Source organism: Ctenocephalides felis, unplaced genomic scaffold (assembly GCF_003426905.1).
Source record: "Ctenocephalides felis isolate EL2017-DRISC unplaced genomic scaffold, ASM342690v1 CF-g0.4_SCAFFOLD_01210, whole genome shotgun sequence".
NCBI classification, from domain to species: domain Eukaryota; kingdom Metazoa; phylum Arthropoda; class Insecta; order Siphonaptera; family Pulicidae; genus Ctenocephalides; species Ctenocephalides felis.
In genome coordinates this window covers 11,146-32,851 of record NW_020537364.1, presented here as the reverse complement: position 1 = coordinate 32,851, position 21,706 = coordinate 11,146, and the positions used below count along the sequence as shown (strand labels likewise).

At 30.3% G+C, this 21,706-nt stretch overlaps 1 protein-coding gene across 1 annotated transcript; it reads right to left on the bottom strand.

Moving 5' to 3' along the window:
- Positions 1-3,996: 3,996 nt before the first annotated feature.
- LOC113369288 (apolipophorins-like) lies at positions 3,997-18,198 on the bottom strand. Its single transcript, XM_026610068.1, has 12 exons — positions 18,162-18,198; positions 16,937-17,106; positions 13,806-14,045; positions 10,353-10,522; positions 10,115-10,290; positions 7,950-8,175; positions 7,711-7,876; positions 7,376-7,627; positions 7,058-7,277; positions 5,521-6,975; positions 4,471-5,389; positions 3,997-4,087 (listed from the first exon to the last, which is right to left on the bottom strand). The coding sequence occupies exons 3-12, from the start codon at positions 13,944-13,946 to the stop codon at positions 3,997-3,999; spliced, it is 3,816 nt and encodes a 1,271-aa protein (XP_026465853.1). The 5' UTR covers positions 13,947-14,045; positions 16,937-17,106; positions 18,162-18,198.
- Positions 18,199-21,706: the final 3,508 nt, after the last annotated feature.

Sequence of the window (21,706 nt, the reverse complement as noted above, 5' to 3'; positions counted from 1 at the left end):
TGTATCCAAACTTGCCTCTATATATCATTGTTTTAAAATCCATTAAAATGTACATAATCTTCTTGAGATTGCTTGCAGCTAATTCCGATATTACCTTGGTCACCATTAGAACTGATTTTTATTTTTCTTGTATATTTTCTCAATATTATAAATTTTAAAACGAAAACCGCTCCTAATATGTCAACGACTTCAGGGGTAGAAACGAATTTCGAGTAAAATTTTCTTGCATCGATTTGAAACTTGTTTGAATTTTGTACCCCATAGCAAATCCTGAATTTGTGATATTATTGATAGATGCTACGATGTCGATAAGTTTTTCATCCACATGAATAGAGTATAATCTATAAATAATCTTTTTTATATTCATAAAAACACGTCATAATCCCGTAAATTTTTTGATAACTATTCGCACTAAAAGTATTCTTTAAATTATATTCAAGAATTATTTTGTCATCATCTGTTTCTTTGAGCTGAGTGTCAAAAGCCAAAACCAGGCGTCATTCTAGATGCATTAAAATTAATTACAAATCTGTTCCTCTATCACGGTATGATAAATGTCCAACGTAATTATTTTCTGTATAAATTTTCGCTTGTGCATGCGATTGTCCAACTTGTATAAACAAGTATTCTTTTTCAGCAGTATTTATTTTCAGTAAGGGATCTTTAGTGAACAAAGCACTTAAATTTAAAAGCATATTTAAGGAATTTGTTTCGTTCAATTGTATAGAAGTATTTATCAGACCTTGAGCATTGATGCTTTGAGATATATATTCGGATATACTTCAAATGATGTCTAATTCTTAGTTCAAGAACTTTTGCTCTGTCAGGTGTAAAATATAATGAAACATCGTTTTCATTGTTAAGAATATTTGTTGTAAGGAATACATGATGAGTTGTGTTTGCAAATTGCTGCCCTTTAATTATAATAAACGTATCTTTTACACAATCTTCACATAGTTCAACCTCAGTTTTTCACTTTAATGAGAATAAACTGTCATCAATCAAATCTTTATTTACATCTACCATACCTATCAGAGCTTTAGCAAATTTCTCCGACAAATCATAGCTATATTGTGTGGAGATATCTATGCTTTTAGCATATAACATAGGCGATGTTGCATTGAAGTTACTTTTAATATACCACTATGTGATAAATCCAGCGAAGAATCAATTTGGTGCTTATCTTTATGAAGTTTAGATGGCAATAGAAACAATGTCACTATTTTTTATTTCGGATCTTAAATCATACATAAATCCAGAATGTATGGTTTCATAATTATCTAAGAAACTATCAAATTAATATCGACCTTGCAGAAGTTTGCTCCTTCTAAGTGAACATCTGTAGATAAGCTATAGTATTACCGTCTACTTCGCACTCAATTCCAGCCGATGAGACGTGATTTTTTTGCACCAAAAATATTTTACCTCTAACATTATTCCAATTAGTAGATGGACTACTGATTGTAAAATTGTATAAAACATCTTTAACATCTTTATGTGCGCTTGTTTCGATGCTATATATACTTCATTTTCACTAATAAAATATTCATATATTCAACATCATCATCATTTAATCCTGTGCCTAATTTTAAAATTACATTTTCACGATAATTTGAAAGCTTCGAATCCATTTCTAATAATGCTTCTTTATTGAAATTTGTAGTATTGTATATTCCATTCAAAACTAAGAAATCTTCTTTCAAACCTAAATCTATTCCAAAAGTATTTATCGCAGTTGTTATGTCGTACTGCACATCTAGATGTCCTTTCGGCAGCAAACTGGCACTTGTTTGAAAAGTGGTATTGAACTTAAATTTTTCTTTTAAAAATTCTAAATTCGTAGTAAACGCAGCTTTTCATTGTTGTAATTCCAGAAAGATTCTAGTTTCAAATTTTGATGTCCCAGAGTCTCCAATTTCATATTCAAGTTTGGTAAATTAAATAGAGAATCATGAAGTAATATATCGGCAGAGTAAAGTTCATTTAAATACATAAATGATGATGATAAATCTACAAGTTTTGAATCTTTTGTCAATTTGAAAGCAGCATGACCTTTTTCTTCATCATAGTAAACATCAAATATTGACTCTAAATGTTTGAAACCGTTCACAGGTGTATCTATGCCTGTTGCAATTAACATTGCATTTTGTTTCAATTCATATTTAGCGTGCATTTGATATCTTTGAGTTGAATTTAATATTGCTGATAATTGGATTTCCGATGCATTTTTGTAAAGAACATTATTCTGGTCAACTCATTGTCGGACAAATTTATGATTATGTTACCCATGATCATCGAACTATTTAAAGCAGCATCCGCATACAACTTTAAAACGTCTTTGTGTCCATTTCACAATTAATTCTGATGTTTTAATATTCTGCTTTAAGTTATAATTGAACTCGATTTCGATAGGGTCAAAATTAGAAGATTCGGCAGATAATAAAAATATAAAGGTTTCATTAGAATTGACAAATTTTCCGCTGACATCGATACTTTCGTTATATTTTTATCTACAATTGAAATTTTTGGTTCATTGACAATATCATCAGTAAAAAAAGTAAAGAAGTTGAATGGATTCATCAGTGGAATCCATAATTTTAGAAGGTCTATCCCATTTTTAAATTAAATTTTTCAACTGGTAATGTTCAAGCGCATATGAAAATTCTAAGTTGTCATTCCATTCATTATATTTCCAAGCTGATATATGATTGAATGTTTCAAGTTTAAAGTCGGTAGATGAAACTATATCCAAATTATTTGATCCAATTTTTCCAGATGCTATTGCCTTCGAACTACCTGCAATTTTATCGTAGTCAAAGTAAATTTCTACATCACATTCATTGTTTGTACTAGAATCAATTATAATACGAAGAATTTTATCATTATTCTCGAACTCCATTTGAGTTTGTGTTCTACGATAGAACCAGTCACTTCAAAAATATATTGATCATTCGTTGTGTTGAAATCGATATCCATTTCTTCGCGCATATGAAGAGTTGCTAGTAAAGTATCATTATTCCAAGCATACTTAACGAACCACTTCTTATGATCCTCATTAAAGTCTTTTTCCAACCTGGTTTTCAATATATGATTAGGTATTTCAAGATTTAAGCCCATATAACGTGATCTGTCCGAAGAGAACTCAAAATCCAGCGCACATCGTTTTTCGTCATCGTATATTACTTTGAATTTTTCCACCATTTCTCCTAAAACTGATGTTCTAATAATACACTTAGCTTTGGCAAAAAAGTAGAACTAATGTCCACGGTGCCATCTATAGTATGGACATTAGGATGATTTATAAATGATCGTAAATAAAAATTTTCCTGCAATATTTGTATCTCAGTTGTAAAATAACTTCTGTAATGTTGAAAGTCGTAGTAGTAATTGAAAGCGTTTTGCTCGATGTATTTAAAAGGTGTAGTCATCAAGAAATCAGCTCGATGAGGTTCTTGTTCATATTTTATATAAACTTCTTCTTGAAACCATGACATTCGTCCTGATTTCTGTTAAAGGTTTCGAAATTGAATATTTGTAAATTATATTTGATATTGTTTCTTTGATCCGCTAATACTATACTCAGCATTACAATAATTTTGAGCTCGTTCAAATTTTCCTGTTATCTGATATGAATCTTTGTTATAGAAAAGCTTGCAATTTGTTAGGACAAGTACGGAATCCGATTCACGATTTAATTTATTTGCAAAATCCAATTTATATTCGGTACCGGATAAAAGGAACTCATCACATTAACGACAGTATTCAAATTGACGCTGGGAGTGATTACCAGTCGCGTTCAGTAATATAAAATTGTTCATCCATTCGAAATGCATCTAAAATACAACAACTTATTTAAAATACTGCTAACAATAGTTGATGTTTATAAAAAATAACTTCCATACATTCAGGTCCATTACTCGTTTTCCGGCTCCCTTATATGACAGGTTTATCAAATGTTTTTAAATATCGGAATTGTTGATTCCAGATGTAAACTAATTAAGAGTTGTCTTGTTTCTCTTCATGAGATGTTACAAACGAAATCCATTGATTCTCATTCCAATAACCCATTATTTTTACTTTATTATCTCTAAAATAAACAATTTTAATTTAGACATAAATGCATCAGCTTTGTTTTCATATGACTGTTATACTCACTCAATTGTACTAATTCCGTCTATTTTTTGTCCGGGAAGTTCTAAACGAAAGCTCTGTTGCGGTGTCTAAATCAAGCAAAAAAATGCACTTATTTTCGGGGTTGTTGATCTTATCCCAGTGAAAAAGCATACTGAACTGTATGGTAGTGTGGTATTTAAATTAAATAATGAGTAGATCCGCTTCTCTAAATCGAGATCCAATATAATTTTTTATTGGCCCCTTGAGTGCAAAAACCAGAGTATTTTCATAATGCCGGTTTGGTAGGTCCATAATGAGGGATATTTTATGTTCATGAATATTCGTATACAATAGTACAGCAGCATATTTATTTTTTTATAATCTGCGCTGGCGCTACATTCAAAATGTTTATTTGATACTAATAGTTTTCCTTTCAACGTCCAAGGTTCTATTCGCTCGATGTTTCCCCCGCTTTGAGTAATATGCAATGTGATTGAATGTTCTAGTTTTGAGATATCGCTGAGGTCTGTATACGAACCAACAGCCTTGAAATTGATCTCTTCTTCTACGGCAAAACTCCGAATTGCTGAACCGGTAAATAATACACCATATTCGTTTCCTTTATGTGTCAAATGACCGTCCAAAGTCCACTTTCTCTTAGGTATCAAGAATTGCAGAAATACTCCTAAATCATTTGTTAAAGGATCTTTCAATATATTTACCTTGGCATATGCTCGATGCTCATCATTCAAACGGGCAATGCTGTGCGCTATAATTCCTTTAAAATTTGTTAGGTATTTCGCACTAACTAAATAATCGATATCCTTGCTCAAACAATTGAAAGCACATTTCGCTTCAAAGTCGTAGTATCCATCTAATATTTTCAATCGGTACAGTTGATGAGTTTTCCATATCACATCTCCAAGTCCCGCAACCGCGTTGTGCTCAATATATCCACGAGTTTTCTGAAATCCCCATGAAAATTCAATATGAGACTGTGGAAATTCGGTTGATTGTAATGAAAATGATATTCCCAACTTTTTAAGCATACCCGTTAATATATTTTCATATTTCAAATAAAGCGATACGCTGTGCAATTGTTGATTTTTAAAAATGTACGTCATAGAATTATTTACACAGTATATTGATGAAGTATAACTCAAAGAACCTTTCATATCACCCGATAATTCAGAACTTGCAAGGTTACCATTCCACGACCACTTATCCTTATCTCTATTGAGATCTCCTAAAAATGAAACTTTATCTTTCGTAAAACCTGATAAAGTAATAAAAGTGCTGTATCGATTTTTTGAGTATATGCAATAAACCCATCAACTTCTGCAAAAATGCGATCAAAGTATTGTATGTTTATATTCGATGATATTTTATCGTCTTGGGTTGCAATACTTCCTTTAACGCCTAATATTCTTTTGTCATCTTCAGAAATTTCACTTTCAAGCGCCTTGTAAGCCACCGTATTGGTTAATTTTCCCACAAAATTGTACCTTTTGAATGGTGTATGGATTTTAGCGCTCGCATTCATGGCTTTTGGGAAGATTTTGTATCCGATATCTATATTTCTCTTTACATTAGAGTTTGGAGTGTTTATATATAAATTAAACATATGAACTGGTTCACTAGAAATTATTTTTGATTCTTTATGGTATTTGAATTCATAAGAATCAAAGTTGTCAACTTTTTTTAAATCCAATATATAACGAGCAGATCCAGTAAGCGGAAAATATGGTGCAATCAAAGAAGAAGAAGCATTTGGATAAGAAATATCATTACATAATTGCATTCCAGTAATAACAGCTGCCGTTTCAGATCCACAGCTATAAAATGTTTCTCTCTGAGAATGACCTTTAATAGGTTCATTTCCGGATGGACTTATTAAGTATATTTCTGAAGTAATTTTCACTAAATTCATTTTTTCTTTAGGAACTTTCAGTTTAATATCAACTAGTTTTCCCTCATCTAGACGTATTGAACCATCGATATACGAGTTTGAGTTCATAGATACATCCATTTTTAAACCAGATTTTGTAACAGAAGCATCCATCACCATAGTGCCAACAATGCGAATAGCAGCACTTGGAACAATATGACCGACTACATTCATTTTAAAATCTCTAAAATTTTCCACATCAACTTTGCCACCGATTTTCAAACCTACGGTACCGGTTGCATTCAACGAAAGCCTCAATGGGAATCCAATTATCGTAGGAATACTATAGGATGCGTCAAGTACACTAAATGATTTAACAAAATCTATATCCCTTCCTCGGAACAGTTTATATATCATGTCTTGAAATAAATCTTCTGTGTTAGACATATCTTGCAAATTATTGAAATTGAAATAATTTAGTTCGTTGCCAAATATTTTTGCATATATTGCGCCTTTCGGTACTCTTATTTTTTTATATTCACTTTTAGGTATGAAAGCTTCTATTTCATTGGTGTTGCCATCTGCTTTGATAACATTGAATATTTTCGATAGTGTTTCATCCGGATAATAGCCATCAGGGCTAAAAAGTTTTTCAAAAGTATCTTCCAGCCCTTCTGCTCTACCACCAATTTCTAATACATTCATAGTTTCACCAAATATATCAAGAGTCAAATTGACCATAGCAGACCTAGGTATATACGACTCAGGTGAAAAAATAACATTGCTCTCTAGTGCTCCACCAGCATTTAATAATTTCGAAAAAGATGAAAATTCGTAGTTCCTAGAATACTTTCTAAAATTTGTATCAAATTTCTTACGCAAACTTTCACTGGATAAGATGTATTTGATGTCTGTTTTCCAACGAGCCGAAGATTCTTGAATATTAGTCAAATGAGTCCATATAAAGGAACCCACTATAAAATGAAAAAAAAACTCAGTAGTATACTTGTCTATTTAAAATTTACTTTGTTATAATTTAATAACATATAACATTACCTTGGTTTGCCTTTTCAGCTAAAAGTACTCCACGTATCTTATATAAATCCTTGTTGGACAAACAGTTCATTGCAGCCAGATAGGAAGAAATTCTTACTTCAGTTGGTTCCGTTTTATTGGCAAGGGTATCGAGGAAAATTTTGGTTTCTTGCCATTTGCACGAAAATCGTCTATAAGCAGCCAAAGCCTGTACTCTGATTTCTACTGGCAAAGTGCTGGTCTAAACAAATTCTACGTTAATATAATTTATATTTTGAGATATTTATTATTTTAACTGAATAATTAAAAATATTATTAATATTGGAGATTAAAATGCACCTTATAGCAATTTGTCAAAGTTTTTGTGGAAACGGCATGTCCAGCATTTCCCAGCCCTTTTAATGCTAATATTATATCATTCTGTGACTGAAATGTTGATGCTCTGCAACTATCTCCCAAGTATTTCTCAATACTTTCCAATGCAGTTATGATAACATTTTCGTTCATACATTTTGTATTCATTTGGCAATATCTGTATATCATTGAAGATATTGATAGAATAGCATTTTTGTTGGAATGATCAAGCAAGGGCTAAAATATTTATATTTATGTATTTGATAAATGTTTTAAATATGAATTCAATAATATATTATGAGTTTTTAAAATATACGCACAGTAAGCATTTTTAAGGAATATAAAGTTGGATTACTACTGAATGATAAAAATGTTAGCCAAGAATTAAATTGACCTTCACTAAGTACTTCGTTACGTAATAATTCCATCATTGTCGCTACACTTTCATCAGTTTGGATTAGTTGCATGGCGTCTAAAATCATATGTCTGAAATATTATAATGCAACATGATTTCAATAGAAGTGGGATTGCAAATGCTGCTAATGAAACATTTAGATACCTTTCGGGATTTTGAGATTTGCCTATCACGGAAATCATATCAGCTTTATTAAGTGTTTTTAACGCGGTTACTAAGTTTGAAAATAAGGTGGTAGCCCGATCTTCAACACCTGTACTTGTTGCCTCTTTCATTTCTTCTAGTATATTAAAAATTTCCTCATTAGATACTTTAGGCAGTTTACTTATTGTTTCCTCGTAAAGCATTGTGGTTCTTGTTTCAATTGGCGCTGAAAATATACATGAAGCGTGAATTATTATATAAATATGAGCCATAAGCAAAAATAATATTTAATGTGTTTGAAATAAGAAATATATCTATTATTAAGTAAGCCATGATAATAATAAAGATTGGTTCCAAGTACTATCTAAGTTTATCATAATAAAAAACGGATTAAAATATTTGCCACAAAATTTTGTAGAACCGGTAGTATCGCAAATAAAATGCATGCACGCTATAAAACGCCATAACAATGGCGATGAAATATGATCATAAAATTGAATTGTTTGTGACTATTGGGCCAGCGGTGGCGATGTCGCTTAGAACGTGGGCTAGCACCAAATAGTCCCGGGTTCGCTGGTTTGATTCCCGCTACCGCCAAGCCTGACATCAGGCAACTTTAATATCAAATTTCCAGTTGAGATCATAGATGTCAAAAATAGCCTCAAGTAAAAACCACCTCTCGTGAGTATAGTTTCATACATATAATTAAAATGTCAGCAAATACTTCTAGTATAGATCATAGTTCGTGTCATAATTGGATTGGACAATTACTGGGTTGCCATCCATTCAAGATTTATATAATAAGAAAAGTCAAAACAGTTACTGAATGTCCTAAGTATGACAGATTGTAATTAAAATAAAAACAATAAAAAAGAAGGCAATGACTATTTGGAATGTTGAATAATCGTTTCATTACCTCACATTATTGATAATGATTCTGAATAAGACAATTTGTGGCGTTATTTTTAAAATAACGTAATTATTAACACGAGAATTACGGATGTTGGTTATATACCTAATATTTTTACTAACGAGAGCCAATTTGACTCATGCAAGAAAATGTCACTTTTTGAAAAAAATAGTTCCAAGCCAATTTAAATAAAATGTTTATTATCAAATCATTCATAGAAAACATTTTTTCTTTTGGTCAAGTACATTAACGCCATAATTAGTGCTATTATAATTTGGAACAAGTATTCATATTTTTTTTCATTGCAATTTCAATTTCAATTTTTAACTTCCCGTAGGGTAGGTTATAGTAATCGCAAAAAAGTCGAAAATGAAAATTTTCATATATCTTTACGTTTCAGAAGTTTCTGAACATTTTGGCATACCTTAAAAAATTGATGTATGTGTGTGTGTGCATGTGCGGATACAATTTTTCGTCAACGATTCCAAAAACTGAATTTTCGAAATTTAAATGATTCAAAAAACATTCAATTCCGATTAATAAGGAGATGTGCTGATTAGTTTCTGGCAAAGGCAGGTTTAGCCGTTCAAAAGATACGGGTCAAAAAGTGCCAAAAATGTTAATTGAATTTTTGAGAGAACGGAGCGTCCGATTTGAATGATTCAAAAAACATTTTATTTGTATTGACGAAATGAAGAACTGGTGAAACTTGGGGAGGCAGGTCTAGCGGTTTCGGAGATCCAATGAAAAAAGTAAAAAGAATGCCATTTAACGGACAAAAATGATCATTAGACATATGCACATCAAGTTATCACATATTTTATAGATATTTTAATAATAAGAACAAATTTTGATCACTTTTCTATAGGTTCCGTACCAATGTTTATTTGTTATACTGACGCGATCTTTCATTTCTACGCTAACGTATCGCGATTGCTTTAAAAAAATTCAAAACTTCCAAAATATTTCAAAGGTTAAAAAGAAATTCAATGTTTTGAAATTAAATTTTATTCAAAAATTTTAGAAATCTCGAAAATCTATTTTTTCAAAGTTCTAGAAAAATTGAATTTTTTTAAAAAAATTATTTTTTTGTACAGGAAGTTATAATTAGCCTTAAGGGAAGTTAGCAATTTGCCTTAAGGGATGACGCCATGCACCACTAGTTATTGCGTCAAATTGGCTCGGTCCGTAAATCTAGTGTTAAACTAATTACAATGACAATCAATTCAAGTTTAATAACATAATACCGAAATACCATGTATGTCTGGTATCTGTTTTAGTTTCAGTTCTTTCCGTAAAACTAAAGTCTGCTGTACGGTGGTAACGGCTCCCGCTTGTCCGTTACTGAACGGCCGCAGTTTGTGTTTTTCTTGACAAGACGAACTCACCACTCGCTGATTATCAAGGGTTTGAGTACAGTTATGGTGACTCCTATAGCACAAAAATCCATTATACACCTTATCTAGTAATATAATTACATTTTTGATACTTACGATATGACGGGCTTAGAATTTGGACTTGCATAATTGATTGACGGAAGTGAGAAGATCGTCTTCTTTCTAGAAGAACATTGCGTTAAATCTTTGAAACGACGTACTATTAATAATCCGCCATGGATTTCTGTTATGTGAAATCGAGTGAAACAGTCTCCGGATACATCACGCTTAAAAATTAGTACGATATTTAAATTTAATAGTTATGTGGATCTATAGGCCAATTCTGCGGTACCCCAGTCGATAACATAGTGTTTTATGGCAACGCTATGTTATCCTTCCTTCTTGATAATAAAAACTGTGTAAATACTTATTTAATGCTGGCGTATTTTACATATGAACGAACCAAGAAAGAATGTTAAGATAACTTCATCTTTTTGATGCGCATTTATAACATACGGTTTTATGTGTAAAACGCCTGATCGTTCAGCAATTGATAGACATTTTCAATGTTTAAACAACTATGTTATCGGCGGTGTTACCGCAGAATTGGCTCCCCAATTGCTGTTGAAATACAATGATAATTATATTGCAGATAATACTAGATAATTTAAAATTACTTTAATCCTACTGCTTATTATGTAATAATAAAAAACTTTGATTAAATTACTTCTTATTATAATTAAATAAATTTATTCAATATTCATTTTGTAACAATCCAGCATTTTCCTTCAAGATACAATGCCAAATGCCAGTATTTTTGAGACTCGTCCGTGATTTATCGCGTCTACGGCGATCGCCGAATAGAAAAGCTGAAGTATTCTTTGAGAACAGATTATGTGAACTGATTGAAAGTATAAAGCTATCGTTTAATGGAAATAATGTTATTTCATGTTCAGCAATAGTTTTGCTTTTTATAATAAAATATCACATGATAAATTATTATTTAAACGGCCAACCTGCTGACAAAAACTGAAATGTTTAATACATATGTGCCCATAATTATGAAAGTGGTCTAAGTCAAAATTAAAAAAAAAATGAGTTTATCAGTTAATTCATACCACATTAGTTTAAACTAAATGTATTCAATGTAATTTTTACGAAATTGTCAAAAATGAACCATTAGATAGTGGTTGTAATTTCAACATTATATGGAATTCATTTAGTGTTAATTATGAAAGTAGTCTAAGTCAAAAATTTAAAGAAATTATATAAACATCTTGAAAATGGCACGTGGCCTTCTTTGACGCGTTTCTGAACATAGATAAACAAGTATAAATAGATAGCAAACTGGACCGCTTTTCGATTATTAACTTCCCGTAGGGTAAGTTATTGTAATGGGCCGAAAATCGGAATTGAAAATTTTTACATTTCTCGACGTTTTGAAGGTTTCTGAACGTTTTGGCATACCTCAGAAAAAATGGATGTGTGTGTGTGTGTGTATGTATGTATGGATACAAATTTTTCGCCCACGTTTTCGGGCGTACGGATCAACCGATTTGAATGGTTCAAAAAACATTCGATTCCTATTGATAGGGAAAAGAGCTGATTAGTTTTTGGCTTGGTTTCGGAGATACGGAGCAAAGAATGCAGAAAATAGAAATCGAATTTTTGAGAGAACGGAGTATCCGATTTGAATGATCTAAAAAACATTTAATTAGTAATGATTGGGAGAAGTGTTTATCAGTTTTTGGCAAAGGCAGGCCCAGCCATTTTGAAAATACGGAGCTAAATATGTAAAAATGGAAATTTTTGAGAGAACTAAGCGTCCGATTTAAATGATTCAAAGAACTTTCTGCTTGTCTTAACAAAATAATTGATTTTGGAAAAAAAATTTGTTCCATTTTTTTTTTTTTTTTAGTTTTTTGTATATCAAAAATATTTCAGATTTTATTTTTAATTCTGACTATAGTTTTAATATACTTTACAAATAATTTCAACTCTGCAGTTCAGTTTATATAATTCTTATAAATATTAGACAATGTTACAATATTTATAATAATCTATTTGAAAACATTTCGTTACGGTACGGGAAGTTCCAGCAATTTGCCTTAAGGCACGATGCCATAATTGCCTCAAGACAGAATTCCACTTACAGCTAGTTTTAATTTTAATTTTCCGCTCCTGCTACAGAGGCGCGACGAGTGTAGCATGAAAATTTACCCCTAGGTTCAATTCTAGATAAATCCAAATCCTAAGGTTCAATTCTAAGATAAATTTATATATAATATTGTTACTATAAATCATTAGAAGATACAATAACAAGAAGAGTAAAAAATACCGCGGGCAAATCTGTCTCTTGGCTACAAATTCAATGGATGAGATGTTTATAAAATGTATTATAAAACTTCTTTAGATGATTCTACATTTCACGTTTTGGATCTTTCACCTGAAAGATGAAGACCAAAAATATACGGAAATATTAAATTACTTCCATTATACACCAGCATTAGACCAGTATCGGAAGAAAAATATAGATATTATGAGTTTACTACCGTACATCCCTCCAGTTTTTCAGGAACATTTTAAAAATCTTAAATACTCGAAATAATGATAAAAATGGATTACCGTTTAAAAATGCTCACGAATTATTTCAATAAAATTATTGTTTCAAATAAAACTTGAAGTTCTTTATTGATTTAAGTCATTTATAGGACATTCAGTTAATTTTGAAAATGGTCTAAGTCAATTCAAACTTTAAAAACAATATTATCGTATGAAATTCACACAAAATTTCATATTCATAATAAATTTCCATTAATTAAGACTAATAAAATTAAAAATTAAAATGTCGCATAATGTAAAAATATTTTTTAATTTATTCAAATGCAATTCATTAAATATCTTGAAACAAAAAATATATGACTTAGACCACTTTCATAATTATGGGCACATATGATTACGATAAAACGATGTAAATTTGTGTAATCAGTTCATAAATCAGTGCATACAAATTGCAACTATTTTATTCCTTATTTTAAATAATTATTACGGCATTCTGCCGTAAATAAGACCAATGTTATGGCAAGGCTATGTCACGTATCGCTTCTCATACAAAATGGTATGTACTAAATACATTCAAAATGGAATGTATTTGCTGTGCGATCAGGCGTTTTACGAATAAAATGCAACTTCACTCATTTGTTATTATGCCACATTACAAAGATGCGGTTATGATAAAGTGCATTTGATGTTTATGCGTTTTCTACATTAGGCTTTCTATCTGAAACGCCTGACTGTATTCAGTATCATTTTGTATGAGAAGCGCTACGTAACATCGCCTTTCCATAACATTGGTCTATTTAAGGCAGAATCCGCCCCTAAATTTATTAATTAAAAAATCCATTAAAAATTATTTTTCTAACTTTTAAATTTTTAATTCATTCATTATTTTTAAATTCAAAAGTTTTCAATTGATATTAGTTAAGAATCGTGCTGATTAGTTTTGGTAAAGATAGGCCGAGCTTTACGACTTCATTAAATACAAATCTTAAATAGAGTAAAGATCTTTACCTCATGTGCAACATGACTCTGCCTCATGTCTCCTTTGCCTGTCTGAAGGGCCGACAGAACGCCCCTTTTAAAGTTGACTATCCAGGGCGATTCTGCGTCACCCTCCGTAGGACACAAAGCCTCCACCGCGCCTCGATGCATCGAAAAGGCAAGTGGGTTCTCCGAGAGCGCTGCCCCTACGCTTTCTGACAATTCTGGGTCTACGGAACCGCCTGGACTTGAAAATACCACATCTGATAGCTGTTGGGAAGGAAAGGCAGAACGATGAGCGCGAGTTATATTATTATGTACGGATAATAAAATGACAACAACTTTAGATATTTCATTACACAAGTACTCTCAGTTTTAATGCACAACATGCAAATACAAAACATTTTTTGTATATAAAGTTAGAACTCAAACACTTTCTGCGAAGTTGTATTCAGCGTAGCGTAGAGTATTAGGCACAATAATACCTTGCCAATAGAGTTTTTGCAGTTTTGTACCTTTTGGTTAACATTTGAAAAATTGTCCATATAAATCAATTCTTATGTAAACTGATGTTTTTAGCGCAACCGAAATGTACGAAATCATCGTAAACTGTTGAAATTTTCGATTTGCTTGTTTTACTCCAGCGATTATTTATTAAATTATTTATTTACTATTGAGCATATGTTATTTTCTCAAAAATTGAAAAATAAATAGTCATGACAAGTTCAATCACCCCTCAATTCAATTCAATCACCCTTCAATTAAAAAAAATTTGTCACTCCTCCATCAACTACATCAATACAAATAACACATATCAAACAAACAACTATCTACTTATTGGGTGTTTGGAAAGTCACTTCGTTTTTTTAGACCTTTTGCCAAACGATTTTTGTATAACATACAAATACTTCATTAAATTATACATTGACTATTAATGTTGAATATCTTTCGTAATATTTCTGGGAGTAGCAAAATTCGGGGATCATAAATTTTTTGTTGATTATTGGCAAAAAATTAAATCAAAGTGCTTTTTGACCTCCTCATTTGAAGTAAATGTTTCACCGCCTAAGAATTCTTCTAGCGACCGGAACAAATAATAGTCCAATGACGCCAGGTCTGGATAATATGATGTGTGTAGTACCATTGTGTGTGTAGCATTCAAGCTGTAAGACCTTTTGGCGATTGACCAAACTTGTGTAAGGTCGCACGTCGTCTTGATGCAATACTACACCTTTTATGTAGAATCATTTAGTTTATTCAGCTTATAACAGTAGGCATTTGAATTAACCGTTATGTTATCCAGAAAAGCTGGAAAAACAATTTCTTCACAATCTCACCAAAAATACAGTATCCCCTTTTCTGGCGAATATCGTCTTTGAAACTGTTTTGAGACTTCTTCATTGTTTCATAAGAAATTCCACATAATGTATTGTATACAACCCAGGTGAAAACTTGCTTTAAAAACTGATCATTTTCATGACGTTTCAGAGGCGAATCCCAGACATCAATGCAGAGATACACGATACTTTCTACTTCGAGGAAATTCCCAGACCTTTAAATTGGCCATTAACTATTGAATTTGATAAATCTCTAAACTCAGTGCGACATCACATGTTGTTATTTGCCAGTTTGCATTAGTGCATTTTCGATATCATTACACTCGGAACAAAATTTAACAAACCAGTTCTATCAACACGTCTTTACCATAAATATCGGTCAATCTCATTTTGGCTTAAACATCATTTTTACCTTTTCTATAGCAAAAGAGTAAATTAAGTCTAAAATGTTGCTTATTTCTTACCTTATTCAAACTGGCACTTTTCAAAAACTACTACGTAATTAATTAAAATTTTTGACACACAAACCTTAATATAGAGTAGAGCGGGTCTGCTGGAAAAAAGGTCCACCACCAATGTCTCAAAAACAACTAAAGTTAGGAACTTTTTATCAATATTTGAAAGTTGAGGAAAAAAGATGTGTAGCCATCACCTTGATTATTACGACGTTGCTACCAACGTTTGAAAATCTATAACAATAAAATCGTTGTTTGTATTTTTTGTTTTGCGCACTCTTGTTTAGTTTACGAGATCTTAATATAACTTTTAGGTATACATTATTTAATTGTTTTATAAGATGTTATTTTTAAGTTAGATACATCAGTTTTTTTATATAACCTCTATAAAAGTTTACATATGGGAGGGATAAAAATGACCAACTGAAACTTCACCCTAGAAAAGGTGTAAGCAATATGAAAATAGTAAATAAAACAGTAAATTAAGTTAAAAAAGCGATTTTATAAGAAATAAATTGAATAAATAGTTTTTCCAGTTTTGGTGATAAATACTTCTGATAAAATACCAAATCAAAGTTATATGCGGTGTAATTTTTGTAAAAAATATGCTCATGAATTTTTTTTTTGCATTTGCTAAAAAATCAAGCCATTATTTCGTAAAATTCCTGCTGTTTGAAATATATGTTTTATTAGCACATTTTCTATAAAAATTGCACTGAACACTCCAGTGTCCACTTCTATTTGGAAATTTGTCAGAAGAATTCATTATCAGAGTTGGAAAAAGAAGTAATATAATTTATCTCTGTGAAACTGCCTTTTTAACTTAATTTACTTTTTACATTTTGTTTACACCTTTGTCAGTGTAAACTCTCAGTTGCTCCTTTTCACCATAACTACAAGTTAGCTTTTATAAAGGTTATATAAAGAAAACTGTTGAATCTAACATAAAAATAACAATACATATTATTAAACAATTAAATACCGTATACTTTAAAATCATATACAAGTATCGTAAACTAAACAACGGTATTTGAAACCGAAAACACTAACATCAAAGGAAAATATTTTCGTTAAAAAATTAATAATGTGGACTTTTCGCTCGTGATAGCGGCATCGTTTGGATTTAGGGCAACGAATGGATACACATCTTGTGTCACCTACTTTAAAACAGTAAAGTTGAAAAATTCTATACTTCACTTGTTTTTTGAGATAATGGTGATTGGAGGACCTTTTCACCGGCAGACTTTTAAGCTCCGCTCTGCTATATTTTATAAGCCATTAATGAATTGTTTGAACGTGTTTTGAATTTAGAATGCATATAATAAACTAAATAAATTTAGTTGTATTTTGAGTCGTAGAGTAAATTTACCTGCAGAATGTATTCGCATGGTGCCGCGACATGTATGGTAGCTACGGCCGTGATGCGGAGCCGGCTGATTTCGTTGTTCCCTTCGATTCCGTTTATGAATGTGTCCGACTCCGCCGTGTAGCTGTACACGTAGCTCGACCCCGGACTGTAAATGTTAGTCCTCTCATTTTCTGAAAATTTAATTTAAACACTCAGTAATATTATTTTACAAAAAAATCGAGTATCACTCTAAATATAGGTAGAGCAGCTAGATGCTTGATGTAACACTTTTTATTTTTAAATTAATATATCTTAAAATCCACTGATTATTTTTTCACAAAATAAAGAGATGGCTGGTTGCAGTAACTATTTCTCTATCGAATCAAGTAAAACTTAAAGCAAATTTCTGGAACTTCTCGTACCGTAATTAAGCATTCGAGGCATGAAAATAATCAATAATTGTTTTTAATAATTTCAAATAGATTATTTATTATAAATACATACTGTAAATTTATAAGAGCTTATTAAATCGGACGACGAGCGTATTTTATAATCAACTTATGTGTAAGTTTACAAGAGTTTGAATATTTTTTAAATTTGATTTTTTTGATGATTTTAAGTTTTTTTCATTATTTTGAAGAAAATTTAAAATTTCGAAATTTTTTGGAATTATTGGAAAAATATATTTTTTTAAGTTTTTTGAGAATTCGGAAATTTTTGAAAATACTCGATTTTTTTGAAAGTTTCGAAATATTCTCAAATTTTTGTAAGAAATCCATTTTTTTAATTTTAATATTTTTTTTAATTTTTCAAAATTTTGCTTTATTTTTAAAATGATGAAAAAATTTAAAAATTTGAATTCGAATAATTTCGAATTTGAGTTTGAATTTGAAGCATCACTAGTTATATATTTTTACATGTGTACAAAATTATATCAATACTCGTAAGTTATTCACCAATTTTAATAAACAAATATTTCAAATCTTTGACTATATGATACTCAAACGCCTTCCAAAGTGATGGCTTGTTATACATATTTTTACCTACTATCAAATATTGTTAGAATTTTTTTCTAACTTGTCTTTGAGATATCGGTGGTGAACCTTTTTATTCGCGGATCTTTAAACCCCTACCCTATATATAAATAAATTGGTGTGTGTAAATCACTTATAGCCGTAAATAATTATAATAAATAAATTCAAAGATTATATTTTATAAAGATTATAAAATGGAAATTTTTTCTTACCTTTGCAATATGCAGCGCATTTGTGAATTTTCTGCGTTGGAACTGAAATAGAAAACAAACAAGTTGACAAAAGTTAAATATTAACGATATATCGATTTTATAATTGAAATGTCGTTTACTGATATAATATTCTTAGTATGTATCAGTTTGCAATAATGCCACAGAGTATCAAATAAAATTTAATAAACAAATAAAATTAAAGTGCGGAATCAACATTTTTAATTTTTCTCAGAATTGAATTGAATATAAAAATAAGTCAAATTAAAAATTTATCCATAATCGCTAAAATGTACATATTATGCTTTACGAAAATATGAACGTATATGTATATGTAAATGTATATTATATATATATATATATATATATATATATATATATTTCAAAGTAACTAGCAGCCCATTCGTCGAAATAAAAAAGGTATAAAGTATAAAAACTTTTATTTATACGTTTCGACACAAGATGCGTGTCATCATTCAGCAACTACAACAATTTGAAAATTTTATTAACTAATATAAACAACAATAAAAATTAATTATAGCATAGAGAAACATTATACACACCACAGGACAAAAACACTCAACAAAAATTTATTTTAAAAAATTAAACTTAATAACATATTAGAGAGAAAAAAAAAAAAAAAAAAAACAACAATTTGTTTTTTTCTCTAATATGTTATTAAGTTTAATTTTTTAAAATAAATTTTTGTTGAGTGTTTTTGTCCTGTGGTGTGTATAATGTTTCTCTATGCTATAATTAATTTTTATTGTTGTTTATATTAGTTAATAAAATTTTCAAATTGTTGTAGTTGCTGAATGATGACACGCATCTTGTGTCGAAACGTATAAATAAAAGTTTTTATACTTTATACCTTTTTTATTTCGACGAATGGGCTGCTAGTTACTTTGAAATATGTTTCAACGTCGAAAAAACTATCAAGATATATATATATATATATATATATATATATATATATATAGATATAAAGAATGGGTAGTACTGCCCTAGGGCAGGTCCGTGAGCTGAGTTAAACTCCAACTCGATTATTGCTCGGAAGAAGTAGTGTGAGAGTTTTTCCCATTTCCATTTCACACCGCAGTACCCGAGATGGGCTAAATATATATATATATATATATATATATATATATATACATATATATTGTATGATTCTGAATTCGATGTTGACATATGTATTAACAAAGTCTAATAATCGGGCGTAACATCAATTAAAAACATGAATTTTTTTTAAAAATTTATTTTAAATCCATACGTTTCATTTTAACACACATTTTAAATCCTAGCCTTCATTCAGTGGAAACTAAAAATAAAATTAAAAACTAAAACAATTGAATTGAAGAGAAAAGAAAAAATAAAATAGTAAATAGTACTTACAATTAGTTGATCTTAGTGTTAAATTGGAAAATTTTAATAATCCATGGTATCAGGATATGGTAATGCACTACACTATGTATTATAAACACTAACTTGAAATTACACAATATTTTCACGAAATACTAATTTTAAAAAATCACAAATGGATAGTGTGTTATTCGTAGACTGGTTAAAGATGTAATGGAAAAAGACCTTTTTAAAAAATATTTTTACCAAGATTCTACACATGTGTAGAACGAATTGCGAATCCTTTGCGCAACGCTTTTATTGTTTAGTAAGAAATTTGGAAATGTTATCTAAATAGAAGAGATTTGTGTCGCACAGCGTGTTAAGTTCATTCCGTTTATTTATTGTCTTATTGTTATAAATAGTTAAGAAAGATCACTCTATAATTCTTCGTTTAAATAAATTTTATTCGAATTGTAGTACAGTCGGATTAGAAAAGTCCATATTGTGTTTTAAGGTATAAATATGGTCTGCAAGTACAGTTTTGAATTGTTTTGGGTTTTTTGAATTGTTTTTATGTTGTTGTAACCGTTTATTCAAGTTCTGGCTAGTTTCACCTATGTAAATTAAATTAGAATCTAAACAATTTATTTGATAGACGAGATTTCTGAGTCGTTCGATATTAAAAGGGGTTTTTGTTTTGGTAAAAATAGTGCTAGTAGTTGTACTAAAATTGGTTACCAGTCGGAGTCCAGATTTATAAAAAGTTTTTTTCCAAGGAACATACAATTCTTTAATGTATGGCAAACATATTACACCAGAATGAGTTTCTGAGTCAGGTAAATTGTTATGTACTGTGGAATTGTCCATTTTATTCAAAAGGTACGTTCGTCTGTTACTAGTTACGGAATTTATAAGTTTTAGGGGATAGGAGTTATCTGTTAGAATTTTTGTAATTAAATTGATGTTATTGTCCCAAAATGTTTTGTCCGATAGAAGTATTGCGTGGTCAGTTAGATTTATTATAGTACCTATTTTCATTTTGAGTGGATGATAAGAAAAGTAATTAAGGTAACGTCCAGAGTTAGTTGGTTTTTGGTACCAATTTGTTATTAGTTTGTTTTCCGTAGTACGTATAAGTTTTATGTCTAAAAAACTTATCGAGTTCATTGTCTCCAATTCTACTGTAAATTTTAATTTTTTATTGACGTTATTAAATTGATCAATTATCATAGTGACATCATCACTAGGGATACAAGTGATAATGTCATCTACATAACGGTAATGAAAAATATGTTTATTGTAATTTTTAAAAATTATATTTTCAAGAAGTTGTAAAGATATTTCTGCTAGAGATGGACTTGCTGGGGACCCCATTGGCGCCCCAAAAATTTGATAATAGAAAGAGCCATTGAATTCAAAATAAGTGTTAGAGACAATGAACTTGACAGTTTCCCTGAACCAGTGCAAAGATAAAGAAGTCAACGAGGAAATTTCATCCCATCGGATTGTTATAGCATCTAAAATATGGTCTAGAGGTACATTAGTGAAAAGTGAGACTACATCTAAGCTAATTAGTTTGTATATAATTTATCTTGTGTTTTAAGTCAGTAACGAGTTCATAAGAATTTTTTATGTAGTGTGGTGATTGTTTTGTTATTGTAGTTATGTATTTCGAGAGTTTATATTGAGGGGTATTAATGTCTGAAACTATTGGTCTAAAAGGTAAATTATTTTTGTGGATTTTGGGAAGGCCATAAAGTCTGGAGAAATATGGGTGTAAATTTTTCAAGTCAGAAGTTATCTCTTTGGTCAGTTGTTTGTTTGCTGTAAGTTTGTCTAAATATTTATGGCACGTACGGTTTATGTAGTCAGTTGGATCGTTATTGGTAATTTTGTAAGTATTAGTGTCAAGTAATAATTCAGATATTTTATTTATATAGTCTTGCTTGTCTATGATAACGGTGATATTGCCTTTATCCGCTTTAGTGACCACTATATTCGGATGATTTTTGAGAAATATTTTGCAAGCTTTAAGGTCTCTAAGAATATTATCATAAGTTGTATTTTTGGTATCAAAGGAATTAATATGTGAGATGAATTTTTTACAAAAAAGATTTCTAGTGTGAATTTTAGTTTTCGGATCTTTAATTTGTTGCAAACCATATTCTAAATTACTGAGCAATTTAACAAAGTTAAAATTACGGCAA